The sequence below is a fragment of the Nuphar pumila genome, chromosome 7, assembly GCF_984573655.1.
Source record: "Nuphar pumila chromosome 7, dmNupPumi1.hap1.1, whole genome shotgun sequence".
Classification (NCBI taxonomy): Eukaryota; Viridiplantae; Streptophyta; class Magnoliopsida; order Nymphaeales; family Nymphaeaceae; genus Nuphar; species Nuphar pumila.
Window position 1 is genome coordinate 131,416,003 of NC_143255.1, and position 23,911 is coordinate 131,439,913.

Consider the following 23,911-nt stretch of genomic DNA (forward strand, 5'->3'; position numbering starts at 1 on the left):
CCTGCCCTCTTTCTTTTTAACACTGCAAGAGGGCATTGCCCTCTCGTCTCTCTGTTAACCTCAGGCAGGAGGGCAACGCCCCTCCTGCCCTCTCTCTCTTTCTCTCTCTCTCGCTTTCCCTCTCGCTCGAGTCGGTCGACAGGAGGCATTGCCCTCCTGTCGTCACCTGTTTTTTCGACCGACTGGCAGGGGGGGCGACGCCCCCTACCTTTCCCCTCTTTCTGACCAGCCTGAGGGCAGGGGTGCCGCCCCCTGCCTTTTTGGGTTTCTGGCCGGCGGACAGGGGCGCAGCCCCTACCTTTCCCCTCTTTTTCGGCTAGCAGTCAGGGGCGCGGCTCTTGCCCTCCCTCTTTCATTACTCGGACAGAGGGGAGGGGGATCTTGCCCCCTCTATGTTTGCGCAGGCAGAAGGGGCGACCCTCCTACCTTCCCTCTGTGGCTTGCGCAGGCAGGGGCCCTGCAGGACCGAGCCTAGGCTCGGTTCCACCTGGGTCGGGGAGGGGCGGGTTCAGTCTCGACATGACTGTCGAGCCTACCCCCTCCCTTTTTTTTGTTCTTTCTTGTTTTGGGGATGCAACCGAGCTCGGCCAGCACCGAGCCTAGCTCGGTCCACTCTCTGCATGAGCACGGCTCGGTCAGATCGGCCCGAACAGGGTCAGGACGACCCTTACAATACAAGCATTACTAGGTTACTATTTTGAGTTATTGCATCATTTTGTGCAGTACCACAAACCCTTTAGCGCACCCCATCGACGCAACGGACTCGGCACACGCAGCAAGGTAGGAGAATCGTCAACGAATCCGAAAATCTCTGAGGTAGGAAAAAGTTGCACAAAGGACAATGGACGAACAAATCTTAAAACTTACAATTATATATATAACGCAGTTTTGCGATCTTTTCCCTTTTTCCTTTATGTTATTTACTTTGTTGTCGTGCTTTTTACGTGCACAGGTTTCTGCTTACGCGTTTATTTAGCTCAATATATGGTTTCACATATCGAGCACTACTTTATGCCATTTACTTTGTCGTTGTGCTTTTACGTGCACAGGCTTCTGCTTACGCATTTATTTAGCTCGATATGTGGTTTCACATATCGAGCATTACTTTATGTCATTTACTTTGCCACCGCGCTATCACGTACACAAGCTACTGCTTATGCATTTATTTAGCCAAGGTATGGTTTCGTACCTCGTGCACTGCTTACGCATTTATTTAATTGATGTACGGTTTCGTACATCATGCACTGCTTACGCATTTATTTAGTCGAAGTATGGTTTCGTACTTCGTGCACTGCTTACACATTTATTTAGCACGATATGTGATTTCGCATATCAAGCCTTGCTTTATACTTTGTCGTCGCGCTGAAATGTGCATACGCCTGCATTATGTAATATATATATATATATATATTGATGCAACCGTGTAAGACATGCAAGTGTGTATTCTATCCTACCCTGTATCGAACTTGCGCTTTTACAAAAGACATGGTTTACGCATGACTACAAAAACGTTAAAGAAAAAGGTTTTCTTGCGAGAATCCAACATTCCAAAAATACATTGTTTTGAAAAGCAAGATTTGAAGACTTGGGGTTTGCCTAATTGCAGCTAAGTTTTTTCCAAAGCGGCATGATAGGAGAAAATGTTTTAACTTCGGTTTAATACCCGACATCACCCGGATATCTCCGGATGGGAATATGAGAATGTGTTTGGCTGGGGTTTCTTTCTGAGAAACCTATACCCCTCTCATCGTAGCGGTATTATCAGACATACACGATATGTTAGTACTACGATGATTGGATGGATGATAGATTCGTGACGATCTTGTATCGTGTAAAGTGCACAATGATATAAAAGTATTTTAAAAGACCAATTCATGTCAAACTAAACTAGAATGGTTATACTGTTTCTTCCACGAAACAATTGAACTGGGGTTTCTTTCTGAGAAACCTATACCCCTCTCACTGTAGTGGTACTATCAGACATGCACGGCATATTAGTACTACGATGATTGGATGAGAGGTTTATGGTAACCTCGAAGTGTGAAAAGTACATATTGTTGAAATCACATAAATGGTGATCATCGCCTTCACAGGTAAGATGCTCGAGTTGGTTTGAAAGACGAGAGTATGTAGAATGAGTTGTCAGTTAAAATAGAACCTGACATACCTATTCATCAGTTGTTTCCATCAAGGGAGAGGATGGGATGATACAAAAACTCTGATGGACAGGTTGTTAACAACCACCCCTCGGGCAAATGACTCGACATCTCCAGTCATCGGAGTTAGGGGAGAGGATGGTAGATCTCATGGAACTTCTGCAGAAGTTGAATGCATCCCTTGAACGAGTGGCCTTTGGGGAATCCTCTCTCAGTCACCGAGGCACCGACTATCCCCTTAGGAACGGACTTAGCTAGCTGTTTGGGGTATTAAAAATACATAGCATAACAAACCCCCAGACAGTCTCAGTTGTTTCTACGTTTCGCTCTTGTGCGTACCCGCAGGATAGTTAATATCAAAACAAAGTTATTATGTTTACATTACTTGTTAAATTGCATATCATGTATGAATTAAATGCAAATGCTAGATTTGTTCACGTAACTTGTTGAATTGCGTATCATGTATGAATTAAATGCATATGCTAGAATTGTTTCATATTGTCATACTTGTGCACCTACAAGTTTTTCATGAAACTGACCCGTCTTATGGGTAAAGGTGATGATTAGGTCGGTGCGACAAACGATGACGCGATGGTATCAAGATGAGACTTTTTTCCTAATGTTTAACTCCCGAGGACATTTCTGTAATTTTGAATAAGGGTTTTCCTTGAAAATTCCTCTTTTGTATAAACTCTAAATTATTAAGACTGCATGTTTTAATCTATTTGGTTTTGAATATACGAAATTTCAAATTTGTTGTGTAAAGGAAAGGTTTCGCAAGTAAAGCACCCAAGGTCCGTTAACTTGTTATTTCAAAAACACCATTTTTCGTTGAATTACTATTTAAAACTTCGATAAATGATCTATTACAAGGCTTTCAAAACTTTTCGTAAAAAGTCACAAGTCCAAAATTTTGGCAGCATTACAGCATGGTATTAGAGCGACAGAAAAAATAGTGATTCTTGATCATCCAGCATCCGTATCGCACTATAAGTATTATTGATTAAATTGTTTCGTATCTTTTCTGATTAAAGAAATATATTTCGGTTTAGATGTCATACAATGATATGATCAAGTCAATAGATGCATTGATGGGAGCAATTCAACAACTCCAATCAATGGTCCAGAACCTAGATCAATAGGTGGATGCAGTGTTGTGAAAAGCGTTGAGGCGTAGCGAGGCGCTCCACCAAAAACTAAGGCGAGGTGTAAGCCTCGAGGCATAAAGCGTAAGCCTCAAAAAAAAATTGAAAACTTTACAACAACAACAACTACGCCTTCATCCCAAACAATTGGGGTCAGCGATATGAACCAAAAAAAGAAATTCATTTTGGGTCTTCCACATGAATCCTTTTCCTCCAATCATTTTTATCCAATGCCATGTCCTCGGTGAGGTTCAAAGCATTCATATCCTTTCCTATCAACTCCATCCAAGTCTTCCTAGGCCTACCCTGACCTCTTTTAACTAATATATTTTCCCATTTCTCCAACCTTCTAACTGGAGCATCATTAGGCCTTCAACGAATATGTCCAAACCACCGTAAACGATTCTCTCGCATCTTATTTTCAATGGGTGCAACACCTACCATCTTACGTATCTCCTCGTTCCGAATCTTATCTTTTATTGTATTTCCACACATCCATCTAAGCATCCGCAACTCAGCTACACTCATTTTTGGAATATGATGTCTCTTGGCAGCCCAACATTCCGTACCATATAGTAAAGCGGGTCTAATAGTCGTCCTATAAAACTTTCCCTTCAACCGCAATGGCATTCTACGATCGCACAGCACTCCAGTTGCACTTTTCCATTTCATCCACCCAACCTTTATCCTATGATTTACATCTCCATCAATTTCTCCATACTTTTGAATGATGGATCCCAAATATTTGAAATAATTATTCACCGGTATTTCTTGCTCACCAAGCTTCACTACACTCTCATCACTACTTCGTTGCTTACTAAACTGACATTCCATATATTAAGTCTTACTCTTACTCAACTTAAAACCTCTAGCTTCCAATGTCTGTCTCCATAATTCTGACTTAGCATTAACCCCAGCTCTAGACTCATCAATCAAAACAATATCATCAGCAAACAACATACACCACGGTACATTTTCTTGAATTGATCTCGTAAGCTCATCCATCACTATCGCAAATAGGAAAGGGCTAAAAGCAGATCCTTGATGTAACCCAACCGTTATCGGAAAATTGGTTGTCACCCCTCCACAAGTGCGGACATTGGTTACTACTCCTTCATATATATCTTTAATTATACTAATGTACTTGAGAGAAACACCTTTCTTCATCATTGTCCACCAGAGAACGTCCCTAGGTACTCTATCGTATGCCTTCTCTAAATCAATAAAAACCATATGCAAATCTTTGTTCCTCTCTCTATATCTTTCAATAAGTTGTCTAAGAAGATGTATAGCTTCCATAGTTGATCTTCCAGGCATAAAACCAAATTGATTCTCCGATATCATTACAATCTTCCTCAACCTAGACTCAATCACCCTCTCCCAAAGTTTCATAGTATGACTCATGAGTTTTATACCACGATAATTTGTGCAATCTTGTATATCACCCTTATTCTTATATAGAGGCACCAAAGTACTTTTCCTCCATTCATTAGGCATCTTATTTGTTCGACAAATCAAGTTAAAAAGATTTGTCAATCATTCTAAACCTTTCTCTCCCAAGCATTTCCAAGCCTCGATAGATATACCATATGGGCCAACTGCCCTTCTTGATTTCATTTTCTTCAAAGCCTCTGCAATTTCTCTCTTTTGAATCTTGCGCATGAAGTCACGATTTATCTCGTGAAAAGGAATGAAGAAGTCTCCAAGATCTTGAGCATGACTATCATTAAATAGCTTATCAAAATAATCTTTCCATCTCTCCTTAATCTCCTCATCTTTGACTAAAACCCTTTTCGTTTCATCTTTGATACATCTAACCATACCCAAATCCTTCGATTTTCTATCTCTCATCTTTGCAAGCCTATAAATATCCTTCTCGCCTTCTTTGGTATCCAACTTGTCATAAACCTCCTTATATACCTTAGCCCTCGCGTTTCGAACAACTTTTTCAGCTTTCTTCTTTGCTATCATATACTTCTCCAAATTCTCATTATCACGACTCTTACTTAGATTTCTATAACACTCTCTTTTAACCTTAATAGCTAATTTGACATCCTCGTTCCACCATGATGTATCCTTACCTAGTGGTGCACCGCCTTTAGACTCACCCAATACCTCCTTAGCCACTTTTCTCATGCCACCCGCTATCTTATTCCACATTGATTCTGAATCCTCCTCGAGACACCAATCAGCTTCCTTAACTACCTGTTCTACAAACATTTCTTGTTTAGCTCCTTTCAGTGCCCACCACTTAATTGAAAACTTTAAAAAAATTATAAAAATATATATAAAAATACAAAGAAATAAAGAAATGTTTTATTGATGAAATAACAACCAATAAGAAATAGAAAATCTCAAATAAGTACTAAAAAATATGAGATTAGCATATAAAAGTAACTAAAAACTGATTATATAACTGAAAAATATATGAGATTAACCAAAAAAAGTTAAAATATACTAAGAAACTGATTACATAACTGAAATAACTCAAAAATATATGAGATTAACCTACAAAAGTTAAAATATATGAGATTATTCTAAAAAATATGAGATTAACATATAAAAGCAACTAAAAAATGATTACATAACTGGAAAATATACGAGATTAACCAACAAAAGATAAAATATACTAAGAAACCGATTACATAACTGAAAAATATATAAGATTAACCAACAAAAGTTAAAAAATATGAGATTAACATATAAAAGAAACTAAAAAACTGATTACATAATTGGAAAACATATGCGATTAACCAAAAAAAGTTAAAATATACTAAGAAACTGATTACATAACTGAAATAACTGGAAAATATATAAGATTAACCAACAAAAGTTAAAATATATGAGATTATTCTAAAACATGTGAGATTAACATATAAAAGTAACTAAAAACTGATTACATAATTGGAAAATATATGAGATTAACCAACAAAAGTTAAAATATACTAAGAAACTGATTAGATAACTGAAATAACTGGAAAATATATAAGATTAACCTACAAAAGTTAAAATATATGAGATTATTTTAAAACATGTGAGATTAACATATAAAAGTAACTAAAAACTAATTGCATAACTGGAAATTATATGAGATTAACCAACAAAAGTTAAAATATACTAAGAAACTGATTACATAACTAAAATAACTGGAAAATATATGAGATTAACCTACAAAAGTTAAAATATATGAGATTATTCTAAAAAATGTGAGATTAACATATAAAAGTAACTAAAAACTGATTACATAACTGGAAAATATATGAGATTAACCAACAAAAGTTCAAATATACTAAGAAACGGATTACATAACTGAAAAAACTGAAAAATGTATGAGATTAACCTACAAAAGTTAAAATATATGAGATTATTCTAAAAAATATGAGATTAACATATAAAAATAACTAAAAAACTTATTACATAGCTGAAAATATATGAGATTAACCAACAAAAGTTAAAATATATTAAGAAACTAATTACATGACTGAAATAACTGAAATATATACAAGATTAACCAACAAAAGTTAAAATATAGTAATATACTAAGAAACTTATTACATAACTGAAATAACTGGAAAATATATGAGATTAACCTACAAAAACTTTGTTGGTTATGTCTCAGAAATCTTGTTGGAAAGTAAAAAAAAATTGCGCCTTGAGGCACATAGGGTCGTGCCTCAAGGCGAGGCGCGCCTTTTGCGCCTCAAGGCGCGTTTTTGATAATACTGGGTGGATGGGTTGGCTTGCGAAAGCACCAACCTAGGACGATGTGATAGCCATCAAGCTCTCTTGGGTCAAATGTGCTCCCAAGACCCCGATGATTGTATCTGTTGTAGAAAGGTGGGACATTCTGTAGAAGAATGTCACCTTAAACAAAGTCACGACAGGAGACAGTTGGTCGCGCAAGGCCTTAAAAATGGGAACAAGTTGGTTATTCAGGACAAAGAGTCTGTTGAAAATAGTGAGAGCAACAAACGACGACCTGCTAATGATAAAATGCAGAGACCCCCATTCAAAAAACAAAAAAAAAGGTAGAGGAAACAAGTCAAAACAACCGTCAAACCAAATGTGCCTGAGGTGCAACTATGTTCATCGTACACAGCCATACCCCCGAGACAATGAAGGTTGTCTATATTGCGAAAAGATAGAGCATTTTGCGCGAATTTGTCGCAAGGCAGCAGATTGGCAGAAACGAACAGCAGATGAAGGTCAGCAACAACAACAAGAACAACCTCAGCAGTAACCACAAGGAGAAGTGGTAGGCCGTGTCTATTCTACCATGACAAAACAAGTAGAAGATAACAAATAGACACTTTAATAGTCTTACGAAGGAGGTTATATGTTCCCCCCTGGAACACGCAGGTGTGTGTTCTCGGGTCTGAATGAGCGCCATGTATGTAAGCACGTGGGGCTCGTTTCCCCGTGTGTGTTTGCATCACTTAGCATCGAAGTCCAGTGCGTTTGCAAAGACTTAAGTATCCTTTCCCGCCATTAGCGCCATGAAATGACGTTTCTAGTAATGTACCAAAATGTCCTCCAGCCAGAAAATGGAGGATAACCTTTTGTTTTCGCCCTAAGCAGCAAACACCTTTGCTTGAAGAGTCTCAACCTCGAAATATGTCGCCCTCTCTATTTTGGATTATCCTTACACCTCCGGAGGAGCACCCTTTGTCGTCGTCTGTTGCCGGAGCACTTTTTACCGTCGTCTGTTGTCGGACCACCTTTTATTGTCGTCTATTGTCGAACCACCCTTTGTCGTGCAGCTGAGGATCTATCAGATATTAAATCAACAAGAGCAGATGCAAAAGTATACTCTGCAGATGATAGCTCCATGTTCTTCTGCAGAAGTTTTGACAACTCTGTATCAAGGGTTAGATCCCACATATCCTTTGCAAGCAAACGAGCTCATTCGTAATGGCAGCCCACTACATTATTCAAATCGATACAGTTTCTCAGATGTTTGTTACATTCAATATTGTTTCAATTGATGATTGTACATAGTCATCAAAGAAAAATGATTAAAGATCTTTACAAAGAATGGGTTGACCCTGCCAAAGGAAAGGTGATTCAGTTATTTGTAATAATCTTTGAGTTATTATTTACCATGCCAATAGAAGTAACGATTTATAGTATTAGCATGTTTTGACGCGATTCATACGACAAATATCGTAATAATTGACACTAGCAAATACATAATATCTATTTACAACGATTCATACTTCAAATAATGTGAAGCGATTTTAATAGAAATCGCTAACTGAGCAACGATTTGAATACACAAATCGATCTACATATCACATAATATACTACAAATCGATACGACAATTCATCATAATCGCTTATTCATATTACAAATCGATACGATAAACGTAAGTATTGTTATACCTCACAAACCCTAGACAACAGCAATCGTGGTAACTTCATAAATCATAAATACAAATCGCGAAGCCTGATCCATCAGATATTGAAGATGAAAAGCAAACGAAGAAGGATGAGGAAGAACTAAAGATGAAGAAGAAGAAGGATGACGAAGACAAGGAAAAGCAAAGAAAGAAGGAGGAGAATGAAAACTCGATATACATATCGCATAATATATTACAAATCGATACGAAAATTCAGCATAATAGCTAACAAATCGATATTAACAAACAAAACAATATCTCTCAAATCGATAGTATATTACTACAACCGTGATTTGCGTTATACTATTACAATATTTTCTATACAAAGGCAAATCGTTGTGGCCGACATAGACGTCATTGTGTAAATCTCATAAATCGTCAACCGGAATACAAGCCTCACAAGGCATATCGATTTTTGACAACGAGTGGGATGTAAAACAATGTTTCTTTTATAAATGAATGACATATTTTGGTAACAAAGCCAAATCGACTCGACTTATGATTTATGATTTATACATGGATTTGTAAGTTTGAAGCAGCGATTTGTACGTTTAATTCAGGAACGATTTATACGTTTGATGCAATAGCGAATTATAATTGTTTATGATAGCGATTCACGTGACCCTAAACCTAAACACTAACACTAAACCATAACCCCTAAACTTGAAACCTTAAACCATAAACCCTATAACTTAAACCCTAAACCCTTTTCCTGAAACCCAAAACCCTTTTCTCAAAACCCTAAACCCTAAACCTTAAATCATAAACCCTAAACCCCAATCCCTACAACATAAACCCTAAACGCTAAACCTTAAACCCTTAATATATTACTAAACCCTAAACCTTAAACCCTAAACCCTAAATATATTACTAAACCCTAAACCCTAAACCATAACCCCTAAACCCGAAACCCTGAACCTTAAACCCTAAACCGTAAACCCTAAAACCTAAACCCTAAATCATAAACCCTACACCCTAAATCATAAACCCTAGACATCGTGTCGATTTGTTCTTTAGTAAGTATAAACACTGTGTCGATTTTTTTACAGCTATTTCCTTTCTGCCTTTTATGAATCAGTAATTAGGTAAATCGTGATATGACATATCGTTCACTTAGAAAACCCTCATAAAAGCAAATCGTGATAGGATATCGTTCACATAGACAAAGCTGGTAAACGCAAATCGTGATAAGACAAATCATTTTCGATTTAGGTCTGCTGCTGTACAGATCTTGATAAAACACTTCTATAAAACAGTGATAACGATTTTCAACTTTAACTAAATGTTTGTTGTTGTACAGATCGTGATAGAACACTTCTTCTATATAACAGTGATAGTGATTTACAATTTTTTAATAGTTATCAAGTTGTAAATCGATTTGTACTTTACTATGTCTAAACGTCGTTTTGATTTGTGTACACGTGCGTAAAACCCTAATATAGATCTATGTAAAACCCTGTTCTATGTAAAACCCTACCCGACCCGACCCGGTGTCCATGTCTACAACCCTAATCTATTTAACATCTCTTCCTTTTTCCTGTGGCAGCGCATTCTTCTTCTTCTTCTTCTTCTTCTTCTTCTCCTTCTCCTTCTCCCTTGTATTTTTTGTTCTTTTATGTTCCTTCTACCTGTGCTTGATAGATGGGTTTTAATGCTGATAACGTAGTTGTTTCACGCCGTGAGGAAAGATCGGTATAATCTTCGATAATGATTATGGTTGTTATCTTCTGTGTATACATCGATATATTTATGACATATACGACTATGGCGTATTTGTCGTGAAGTATATCGAAGCTTACGCAGAATATAACGACCATAATTATCTTCAATCGTTGTCACCATACCGGAGCAAGCACAAATATTCTGCATGATAGACAAGGGGTGATGTTCATGTTCATCTATTTGATCTATTCCTACTGTCGGACCCTCTATTATTCGCAAACCGTAATTCGTAGTTGAAAAAAATATTTGCCTACCTTCGATATACTTTATGACAAATATGCACATAGAATCGGTTCCTTCAAGGGGACAGTGCCTGAGTTGATGTTTGTCAAGCATATTCGCATATATACCTCTCTAGAGCTCTTGCTAGCCAGAATATGAACTTTGTGCCAAGAGTGATAACATTGGAGGATCTCTGAAAGCAAAGAATGTGCAACACTCTGAAAGCAAAGAATGTTCAGCTGAGGATATTTGCATGAGAAGCAAAGAATGTGCAGCACTCATATATTTTGTAAATGAATGTGGTTGTAATGTATCGTTAAAGTTAACTCGATTTATAGTTTACTATGCCTAAACATCGTGTCGATTTGTTTATTGTATTTTCCTTTCGACCTTTTATGAATCAGTCATTGTATAAATTGCGGTAGGACATGTTCACTTATACAAAGCTCATAAAATTAATTCGCGAAAGGACAATCGGTATCAGGCAAAATTTTGTATATCATCTTAAAAATTGATACTAGAAAATACCTAATATCTTACATATCGATATACATATTGCATAATATATTAATCATTGATACGACAATTCAGCATAATATTGATTTCTATCGTGATTCTGTATATCGATTTAAGATATTGTTTTGATTATTAATATTGATTTAAGATATTATTTTGATTCTAAATATCGATTTTTAAGATATCAATATGATTTTTCAAATCGATTTATGATATTGTTCTGAATCTTAATATTGATTTCTATGATGATTCTTAATATGGATTCAAGATATTGTTTCATTCTTAATATCGCTTTAAGATACTGTTTTGAGTATAAATATCGAAGATTAGAAAAAAAAGGAATCTAGATGTACTTAACATATCAAACAGAATATATAATGATTTCATGAATGCGAAAACATGGATTTAAGCATCAAGAACATCATAAATACATATTCAATGCATGCAAAAAAAATTAGACATGTTCATGAATGCGAAAACATGGATTTAAGCATCAAGAACATCATAAATACATGGAATATGAATGCAAAAATTTTCAGTCATGTTCATGGATGCGAAAACATGGATTTAAGCATCAAGAACATCATAAATACATGCAATCAACAACAACAACAACAACAACTACGCCTTCATCCCAAAACAATTGGGGTCAGCGATATGAACCAAAAAAGAAATTCACTTTGGGTCTTCCACATGAATCCTTTTCCTCCAATCATTTCTATCCAACGCCATGTCCTCGGTGAGGTTCAAAGCATTCATATCCTTTCCTATCATCTCCATCCAAGTCTTCCTAGGCCTACCCCGACCTCTTTTAACTAATATATTTTCCCATTTCTCCAACCTTCTAACTGGAGCATCATTAGGCCTTCGCCGAATATGTCCAAACCACCGTAAACGATTCTCTCGCATCTTATTTTCAATGGGTGCAACACCTACCTTCTTACGTATCTCTTCGTTCCGAATCTTATCTTTTATTGTATTTCCACACATCCATCTAAGCATCCGCATCTCAGCTACACTCATTTTTTGAATATGATGTCTCTTGGCAGCCCAACATTCTGTACCATATAGTAAAGCGGGTCTAATAGTCGTCCTATAAAACTTTCCCTTCAACCGCAATGGCATTCTACGATCGCACAACACTCCAGTAGCACTTTTCCATTTCATCCACCCAACCTTTATCCTATGATTTACATCTCCATCAATTTCTCCATACTTTTGAATGATGGATCCCAAATATTTGAAATAATCATTCACCGGTATATCTTGCTCACCAAGCTTCACTACACTCCCATCACTACTTCGTTGCTTACTAAACCGACATTCCATATATTCAGTCTTACTCTTACTCAACTTAAAACCTCTAGCTTCCAATGTCTGTCTCCATAATTCTAACTTAGCATTAACCCCAGCTCTAGACTCATCAATCAAAACAATATCATCAGCAAACAACATACACCACGGTACATTTTCTTGAATTGATCTCGTAAGCTCATCCATCACTATCGCTAATAGGAAAGGGCTTAAAGCAGATCCTTGATGTAACCCAACCGTTATCGGAAAATTGGTTGTCACCCCTCCACAAGTGCGGACATTGGTTACTACTCCTTCATACATATCTTTAATTATACTAATGTACTTGAGAGAAACACCTTTCTTCATCATTGTCCACCAGAGAACGTCCCTAGGTACTCTATCGTATGCCTTCTCTAAATCAATAAAAACCATATGCAAATCTTTGTTCCTCTCTCTATATCTTTCAATAAGTTGTCTAAGAAGATGTATAGCTTCCATAGTTGATCTTCCAGGCATAAAACCAAATTGATTCTCCGATATCATGACAACCTTCCTCAACCTAGACTCAATCACCCTCTCCCAAAGTTTCATAGTATGACTCATGAGTTTTATACCACGATAGTTTGTGCAATCTTGTATATCACCCTTATTCTTATATAAAGGCACCAAAGTACTCTTCCTCCACTCATTAGGCATCTTATTTGTTCGCCAAATCAAGTTAAAAAGATTTGTCAACCATTCTAAACCTTTCTCTCCCAAGCAATACATGCAATATGCATGAAAAAAAATCAGACATGTTCATGGATGCGAAAACATAGATTTAAGCATCAAGAACATCAAAAGTATATGAAATATGCATGCATAAATTTTCTGACATGTTCATAGATGCGAAAACATGGATTTAAGCATCAATAACATCAAAAATACATGGAATATGCATGTAGAAATTTTCAGATATAATTTGCCTTTAAACCCACGTGATTTAAAACATGCTAAACTCTTATTTTATCGGAAAAAGAGAGAAACCTGTACCTTGATTCGAAGATTAGAAAAAAATAAATCTAGAGAAAGAAAGAGGAGTTGTTTTCCTTCTTCTCTTTCTTTTTTATTCTCTCCCTCAACTCACATTTTTCCTCCTCTCTCTCTCTAGGGAATGATTTCTAGAGAAAGGGGGATTCTCAACCTCTTTTATAACATAAGAGGCCTCTAGAGGGGTGACGACCCCCCCCCTCTAGAAGTTTAGGGGTAGAGTTCTACCCTCTCTTTTAATTATCTTTTCATTTTTATATGTTTTTGTTAATAACGTATCGTGTGGAATATTCCACATTAGGGGGGGACGCCCCCTACTAGAAAATCAAGTCGGGTAGAGTTCTACATCCTCTCTCTTTAAATCCATGTTTTTAAAGTTTTAAATTCATATTGGTTTTAAAAAAAATATGGATGGATTATGGGTCCAGGTTGGACCCATGAATCAAATCCATATCCAATTCCAAATGGATCTCAACCCAAACCGGGTACTAGTTAATATGAATCCTAGACTGGATCCAGATCCATATTAACATCGGTCCAACAGAGCGGGTTGAATCTGATCCAAACCGAAAAAGACCCAAAAATAAAAGCAGATCAATTTAGAAAAATGCAATTTTTGAACCAACTGATATCCGATTTCGATAAAACAGATCTCCTAGGAGATCTACGTACTGAAACGGATCTAACTATGGTCTTAAATCTATTTTGCTCCCGCATTTTGTCTGAATTTAACCTAATTTTAACTTGAATTTCGCTCGAATTTAAAGGTTAAAAATAAATAAATTTGCAGATTTTTCTTAACATACATAGATCTTGTCAGTGAGCTCTGAACTATGTCCAGACCCATGTTGATGTCAGCCCATATTAAATATTTTTCTATAGTTTTGTCATATTAAATATAAATATTGTAAGAAAACAAAGGGTTCGATAATGAACCTATAAATGCACACTAAAGGTGCAAATACACAAACCCACTAAGGGGCAACCAAAAGCACATAAAGTGCTAAACCCATAAACGCACAAAGAGGTTAAGCCAAAAGGCTAAAAGAATCTCTTTATTATGAAAAATAGGGTAAAAACCCTTTTACAATGGAGTTAAAGCTCCTTCAAAAATGTCGAATTACAAGGGGGAGACCCCTATTTATAATACAAGAGAGGAGCCGCATAGGGGGCTCCCAAAGGAGTCATTGGGGGCTCCCCAACGACTCTTTTGGGGAGTCTCCCTAGGTGGCGCAAACCACAAAAATAAAAAAGGAAAAAGAAAAAAAGAAAAAGAAAATTACAATCATATTCCAAATAAAATATGCATAAAAATAAGTGAAATGACTAAACTACTCATATGACTAATAATAGAGAAATATATATTTTATATATATAATTAGGAAGATATATATAGATATATACCATATATGTATATGTATCATCCTTTATATATATAATATATATATATATAATTACAATGATTGAAGAATACATTTTAACACCCCCCCCCCTCAAACTTTGCGTGTGGGAACGAAAATATTGAAGAACATAAGAGGAAGAAACTCAAGACTCCAAGAGTCTTCCGTAAGGATGCCATTGAAATTTGCAAATGTCTTCCTCCAATTGTCTTTAATGGTGAGCACCTTTCATGATCTATCCAAGGTACTTCTTTTCATCTTATCTTCACAATCCTGTGGAACAAACCACGAAAAGGACCAAGTAAAAGATATCTTTGCACTTTAATTAAGTGGAATATTCCAAACAAGATATATCATTCAAGAAACAATGGTGCGAAAAGATAGTTTATGCATAATGAAAGCATAATTATTTTATTTAAAATACAGGATTCGTCAGGACAAGATAATTATTTATTCATGCAACACGATTTTATAAGACCAACTTTCAAAAACATATACTTAAAAAGTAATGAGAAAATTTTAAAGTGTATGCGGAAATGTATAATAAGAACGTTTAATGCATTCATACGATTCAATAATGAACAACCAAGAAGCCACAATGAAGAATATTGAAATAGTTCATAAAGGGACAACATAAAGAACCTTCAAAGAGCCAACTTATAAGAAAATATATGAATCTTAATCAAGTGAGAGCTTAAAAAGACATTATGAGAATATGCATATTTAATCAACACTTTAAAAGAGTCATTAATGAACATGCTCTAATCATACTTTAATCAAGTAATATTACTTGAGCTTACAAGTGTTATTGATTTAAGTAATTTTCTTGAAGGCGATTTCATAAAGGAAATGCTCAAGAGCATGTGATAAAAGAGAGTATATAAAACACAAGAGTTCAAAAGTTTTAAGTCTACTTATGAGACAAAACAATCAAAATATATTCTTTGATTTGAACAACATGTGCACATAGCAATTGTGCTATAAAAAGAATATGAGTTAGAAAAACTCATATCAAAACCAAAATTCAAATTCCCATAAATATGAAATTTTGTAAATCTCAACAATAGCTTATCCACTACAAGCAACTGCCTCATTAGTCCTCCAAAACCCATAAATCAAGTGTATAAGCTACTAAAACAAGAATATAATGTCATTAAAGGCCAAAGACACACACAAAGATGTGTAAAAATACCTCTTGTCTACATATAATAATACTTGAAATGAGTGTATCAACGACAAGAACAAGAAAATACACGCCAACATGGACTAAAAGCATTTCTTGTCTACGTAAAAAGACACTCAAAATCAAGTATGTTCAGCTACTAGAATAAGAGTATCAAGCCAACCATGGGCTAAAACACACACGAAGGTGTGACAATACATCTCTTGTCTACATAAAATGACACTTGAAATGAGTGAAAGAAGTCAACCATGGCCACACATCTCAGCGACTAGAATAAGGACACAAATGTCAATATGGACTAAAATCATACACAATGGTGTGAATCAACGTGCATTGTCTACATATAATGACACTCAAGACAAGTGTATTCAGCTACTAGACCAAGAGAACAAAGTCAACAAAGGGATAAAAACACACACAAAGGTGTGAACGATATGTTTTGTCTACATATGATGACACTTAGATAAGGGGCATAAAAGGAGAAGACACATGAGGCAATAAAGCTTGTAATGGAAATACAATTAAAGAACATCAATTTCTCAATATACCTTAAAACACTAAGGTTTCAAACTTTAGACATCCATCACAAGTATACATAATTAAAAGCATCCATAAAAACAACGCCCAAAAAACAAATGAGTGACACACTCATAATAAAAGATCTCAAAACAAGTCATTTTAGAGTCAAACTACAAGTTGACAATCTAAGATGACATAACACGAGATGCCCATAACTCACCTCGATAAACATCTCTAATATAACAATAACAAGGCAAAAAAGGATTGATGCATCATATAATAACTTGTGATGGACAAAATAAGTGCCATAAAAGGCAAAAATATTCTTTTAAAAACATAATGACATATAAAGAAATCATCTTGGGATAATTAAGAGAAGAAAACCAAGCTTTTAACAAAGAAATCACAAGAACCATAACGGTTCACAAAGAGAGCTTTAACACAATACCCAAAGAAAGAATATTCAAAAGTACTTGAAATTTTATAAAATTGGGATTAAATCCCATACGACAAGTTTTAATATTCTTTGATTGTGATGAGATATGCAGAAACATACAAAGTGCTATAAGCACTTATAATGTCTTATAATGATTAAACAAAAGAGTCAATATCCAAAGCCATTACACTTTCACAAAAAGAAATGTGTACAAAAGCTTCACAATATAAAAATGTCTACGAAGAGACAATACACATACAAGCACAAAAGCTTTACAAAAGATGTGCACGAAGGCACTCATACAACACTTGAACAAATACGCACAAAGGCGTAAACATAGCAAACATGCACTAAGGCATGTATTTCATAAAAAAGAAGGAATGCATACAAGCGCAAATACTTGAGAAACAAATGTGCACAAAATACGTAAAATACACAAAAGTTAGTAAGCATGTACTTCATAAAAAAGCAATGCTTGAGACTCTCAAACTTTAATTATGCAATTATATGCTTAACAAATGCAATTTAAGACAAAGAATACCATATTACGGCCAACGTAGGCATCCTTTAAAAGAAGAAATACAATCAAGAGGTTTTGAAACCTTATGTGAAAAATACAAACAAACAAGTTTATAAAGTTGCATCATTAGAAGAAAATCAAAGCTAATGAAATCTTTTATACCAAAAGATGCAATAGACACACTATGCATATTAAGATTCTATATAGTGTGGGAAGTTCTTTTAAAAGATCTTTCTTAATGAACACAATGGTTCATACAACATATTTATCACAAACAATTTTCAAAATTCTTTAAATAAACCAAAAACATTGAAAGACCTTTAGGAGTCCTCACAAATAGTTATCATTAACAAGAACTACTTAGGATTCAAAAAAAAGTGAACAGCAAAGATTTAGATGTGAGAAATTCTCATATAAGAATTATATCAATTTTTCACAAAAAATGCACTAAAATCCATAAACAAGAGAGGACCTCAAAACAAATTAGGCTTTATATGAGAGTCAAGAGCTTTTAAGCAAAGATCATTAATTTAGCAAGAAAACATATACAATTTTAGAAGTTAACTTATATGTGAATCATGAAATACTTATGTAAAAATCATAAATCTCACATAATTGAAGACAATTTTGAAAAACATAAATTACTATTATATGTGATGAGTAATCGATGAATGCGTAGAGAAGTATGTGAATTATCACAATCCTTCATATACAAAAAAAATTCAATCTCATCCAAACTTTCTTTAAGAACTTTTTACACATACAAAATATTTTTATCACAACCATGTATAAAAAATCTCTAAAAAATATTCGTGTATAAACACAATGCTAAGAAGTGTGCACAAGGGCACAAGGAGAACTCTCACAAGTGCACAAAGGCACGGATACACATGCACAAAGACATGGAAAATATGAACTTCAAGCTTTTAATACTTGAAGTCATCATAATAGAAAACACCTAAAGCCATACGAGTTCAAGTAGGATTGACATCAAATTTAAAAATATAATATACGACCCATTTTTGAGCAATCATATATTTGGACAACAAACAAGTTTACCAAATTTAAAAGGAGATATTTTAAAACATACGAACACGTGAAATGTGAAAAGAAATGATTCAACTATCATAAACACTAAATGTATAAAATATATGCAAGAAAAATAGTTTCATAATGCATAATACTTTAAGAAAATGGATACATACCGAATAACTTCAAAAAAGAGAAGAACAATGAATACTTCACCATTTCTTGAGCGACACGCTTTTCGTTGCACCAAAAGACAACTCAATCGTGACCTTGCTCTGATACCATGTAAGAAAACAAAGGGTTCGATAATGAACTCATAAATGCACACTAAAGGTGCAAATACACAAACCCACTAAGGGGCAACCAAAAGCGCATAAAGTGCTAAACCCATAAACCCACAAAGAGGTTAAGCCAAAAGGCTAAAAGAATCTCTTTATTATGAAAAATAGGGTAAAAACCCTTTTGCAATGGAGCTAAAGCTCCTTCAAGAATGTCGAATTACAAGGGGAAGACCCCTATTTATAATACAAGAGAGGAGCCACATAGGGGGCTCCCAAAGGAGTCGTTGAGAGCCCCCAACGGTCACATTTGTGACCGTTGGGGGCTCCCCAACGACTCTTTTGGGGAGCCTCCCTAGGTGGCACAAACCACAAAAATAAAAAAGGAAAAAGAAAAAAAGAAAAAGAAAATTACAATCATATTCCAAATGAAATATGCGTAAAAATAAGTGAAATGACTAAACTACCCCTATGGCTAATAATAGAGAAACATATATTTTATATATATAATTAGGAAGATATATATACATATATACCATATATGTATATGTATCATCCTTTATATATATATATATAATTACAATGATTGAAGAATACATTTTAACAAATATTTAATTTAAAAATATACTTTTGAGCTTAAAAATTATGAAAAAATTATGAGATATTACATTACTAGTTAAAATGATTTTTAATAAATAAACAATGATAAACACATCTACAGGTTTAGATTAAGCAAAAAATGCCTGCAACTATGTTCTTTTGTAGTGTAAAGAACAATTAAGAGATTTTACACACACACACACATATATATATATATATATGTGTGTGTGTGTGTGTGTGTCACAGACACTTGCAAGAAGCTCAAGTCAAGTCTATCTATGTCAAGCTCCTTCATTCAATAAGCAAGCTGAGAATGGCCTCGCGCTTAGTCTTGTTAAAATCTTGATTAAGCTCCTTTATCATGCATTTATATGTGTGTGTGTACACACACACACTTGCAAGAAGCTCAAGTCAAGTCTATCTGTTTCAAGTTCATTCAATAAGCAAGCTGAGAGTGGCCTCGAGCTTAGTCTTGTTAAAATCTTGATTAAGCTCCTTTATCATGCATTTATGTGTATGTGTGTGTGTTGTTTATGTCTCCTAACTAGCAGTTGGCAAGTTCAAATCCTATGGCCTCTTTCTTTTAAAATCCAATAATTTTTTTGAAAAACAGATTAGTTTGAGCTTAGCCAAGCCTGAGCCTGCTTGAGCTTGACAAAGGTGTGCATGTGCATAGATGTTGAAGCTCGACTCGAGCTCAAGCCTGACATATGAGCTAATATGTGAAGCTCAAGCACCTCAAGATTGGGCAATTCAATCAGGCACTCGCCATCTATTTTCATTGTCCATAATAGTTCACATAATCATGTGGTATTGCAGCATCTTTGTAATAAAAAAGAAAAATGTAAAGGAGATTACACAGTACACCCTAAAGACTTGTATGTATCACATACATAATATAAACATATGAGGGATTTTTTAATTTAATGTGCATAAGGATGAGATATGAATGCTTTGAACCTCACCGAGGACATGGCATTGGATAGAAATGATTGGAGGAGAAGGATTCATGTGGGAGACCCAGAATAATTTTCATTTTTGGTTCATATCGCCGACCCCAACTGTTTTGGGATGAAGGCGTAGTTGTTGTTGTTGTTGTTGTTGTTGTTGTAAAGATGAGATAATTGAAATGAAAAATAATAAAAAGAAACATTCAAATGAAAAATAAAATTTGAAAAAAAAGAAACATTTGTTTTTCCAATTCAATTACAAGCACTTAGCTGCACAATAAATCCCACGTTCTCATAGTCCTCTCTCATCAACTGGAAAGTAATTATTAACTATATGGAGCATGTTTGAATGCACATAAAAAATATCAGTGGAGATAAAAAAAAACTTTGTGTGGGCCCTGTGGCTCTATCAAATGCACAAGAAAACTCCCCCCCTGCTTTTTTGCGTTTATGGGGAGCTTTTCTCAGCAAGGAATTTCTCTCCAGCATATTCAAAATCACCCATGGGTTTACATGGAAATACTTTGTAAAAGAGAAAATGTCACCTTGTCACAAAGAGTTGGTTGCTAACTGGATTTAGAGCAAGACTTCTCAATTTTCTCTTGTGCTGGCTGTTGATGTGGATGCTTGGCTGGATGCGGAGAATACAAGGGGTTGTGCAACTACGTATAACAGGAATTAGATCTCTATGTTCTTTTTTTTCTGTACATGCATAAAACAATTGAAATTGATAACAGTTTAGCATATAATAGGCAGGCATAAAGGTGTCTATTTAACAGAGGAAAAAATGTAAAATGTTATTGTACCAGACTTCTGACTTTTGCCACCATCCTGCTGCAATTTATCATTTTCCTGATCGTATGAAACTCTGTCAGATGCCTCTCCTTTTTGTACAGCATTTGGATATGTAAGCCCTGTCAGTGTTCCACTTCGAGAATCAACTGATACCTTCATGTTACCCTCTGACAATCTTGTTGGTTGCCTAGTTTTGGTACTCAAGGCAGGAATAAGAAGTTGAGGTCTGGATCCATTCTGAGTTTGGGATTGAACTTCACCAGCCTGTGTAATACTTGTTAATCCATCCTCTGCTTTGGCTTTTCCTGTACTACCATCTGCAGTAGCTTTTCTTTCTCCACTATCACGTTTCCTCCTAAGGCGAACTAGCTTTAACTGAGAGTCATTTAGCTTCTTCTTAGCTTCTTCTAGCTGCATGTCTTTTCCAACAAGATAATTAGTCAATGACATCTGGAAACTCCCGTTTTGGTATTGCATGAAAAGAGATAACAGAATTAGTTAGGCACTATCAGACAGCTTAAATCTATGCATGCTTATTGACCAACTAAAAATATCATCTCAGCCTGTGACTCTTTGTAGTTAACTATATTGTTACACAAAAGTAATGTAGGTCAAATCTCCAGTCACACCCTTCCACTCAAAAGATGATGCATCAAATGGAAACTGACAAAAATCCCAAAAGCAGCACCATGATCATCAATCTTCAAAACTCACAACGTAGAAATCCGAGAGAGAGAGACCATCCCTGCATAATTCAGTTTCATTGAACTTGCACATACTTCTTGTGCTAAATTTAAGTATAAACGTCATTTTCTCTTGCAATTTATCAATGTCAATGTAATGGTGCTATAAGCATAAAAAAAGGTTACTATCCATTTTCCATTTGAAAGTTGAAACACAATTGTCACCACAGGATGCAAGACCGATTCGGAAACAATAATTACTTTTATAGGGTGAACTTTGGCGGAAGCCCTAAGGCGAGGAAGCGTGCATCTGACCAGGAAATGATTTTGCACCATATATGGTCTGAAGTTCAATAATATGTCCACCAGATAACAAAACTTCTCTTCATCTAAACAGCAGCACTTTAGATGATAGATAACAAATTGTCCATTCTACTTCTGAACTGATGTGTTCTTGATTGAAATGTATAGTAGACACTGGTAGTAAGTACCTTATGTGTGTCAATGCTCTACTGCCGTATGTGATATTAAATTTCATTGGATACTCTTGTTGCATGTTTATGTCATCTTGATGTATTCGTACTGCTTCTTGAACATGGCAATGAAGGATTTCTTATGTATCATTTTTGCTTCTATGTGAAATAATATCAGTCACACTGATATCTTGTAGGATGACACCGCAAACACGAAAATTACCATAGCCTAGAAAAGTTGTAAGTCTTTTAGAGTTTTCACTATTTGGTTTTGAACCTCCTTTTTCAGTTTTTTTTTTAAGTAGATGGGAAATTCACCAAAAAAAAGCGGAATCTAAACTATAAGGGTGCAGGTTCCATGTTGCTGATAACATGTCTACAGAAAAGTTGTCAAAACTTTCCGGAATCCACATCAATCATTTGCTGAAGAAATGCATGTTCCGTGGCTTTACCTTACAATCGTGCAATGAAACCCCATTCAACAATTTGACTACTGATGGTAGGATCATCCCACAAAGGCTCCGAAAATCAAACATCCACAATGTGAGAAGCTTAACCGCATAAATATGCGAATGGCTAATCGCACGAGGAGCACAACATCAAAAACAGGAAAAAGAACGGAACTGGTAAGAAAAAAGGCAAACGTTGCAATCAGTAATCGGGTGGGCAAACCTTGGTTGCTTCATCTTGTTGATATTTTCCATAAGGCTAACAAAAATAAGCCGGCAAATCATAGATGTAAAAAACAGGAAAGGTTGGAGCGAACGAACGACGGCGTAGGAATTAACCTTGACCGCATGGGGGAAACAAGAAAAGGAGAACAACCACCTAAGGATATAAGAATGACAGGGAAAGGAGGAAGAAAATCAGCTGAAGGACCATCGAGCAAAAACGAATGAAATGCGATCGATTTATGCCAAAAGAAAATGGAAATGACACGACGATGCTAAAAAACGAAAAAAAAATACTAAAGACAAATCAAGGAATGTTCAGATGGGTAAAGCAGCAGACAACCTGTTTGGTGTAGTAGGATATTCTCTGGGCGAGTTGTTCCACTTCCTTGTTCCTGTGTTCGATCAAAGCCATCAAAGCTTCTTCTTGTTCCTCTACATTATGACCGTCTTCCTCATCATCAGCCACATCGACGCCGTCCTCTGTTTTTGGTTTCTTCGAGACAGGTTCCATCTCGTCGATGGGAAGAACTGATAATTGTTATTGTTGGCCTTGGCCCTGACTCTGACGGATGGAGGAGGAGGAGGAGGCGACGAGGGCCCGACGGGAGGGGCTCCTGACGAACAATAGGGAAACGCCGGACCGAATGGCTGGGCTGAAAAATAATAGGGTAATTCTTAAATAACCACCAAAGTTTTCCCTCTATTTAGTATAACAACCGAAAGTATTTATCTTTTCAAATATCCGCCAAAGAATTTCTCACCGTTACAAATGCACCTAACCGACAACGATCGGTACCTTGAGATTCTCATTTTACCCTGGTTGTCCGTTTAACTTATGGTTTGAGATTCTCATTTTACCTTTAAAAAAATTGTTACGTTTAAACAC

General features: G+C 35.7%; 1 protein-coding gene across 1 annotated transcript in view; it reads right to left on the reverse strand.

Moving 5' to 3' along the window:
• Positions 1 to 23,656, reverse strand: part of LOC149833573 (uncharacterized) — a 63,082-nt gene extending 39,426 nt beyond the window's left edge. Inside the window, exons 1-3 of the mRNA XM_090012907.1 lie at positions 23,366 to 23,656; positions 21,207 to 21,606; positions 20,946 to 21,102 (exon numbers count right to left, since the gene is read on the reverse strand). Of these exons, the coding sequence (XP_089869033.1) occupies positions 20,946 to 21,102; positions 21,207 to 21,606; positions 23,366 to 23,536 (728 nt within the window). The 5' untranslated portion in view covers positions 23,537 to 23,656. The remainder of the gene's footprint in view (positions 1 to 20,945; positions 21,103 to 21,206; positions 21,607 to 23,365) is intronic.
• Between the last annotated feature and the right edge of the window lie 255 nt (positions 23,657 to 23,911).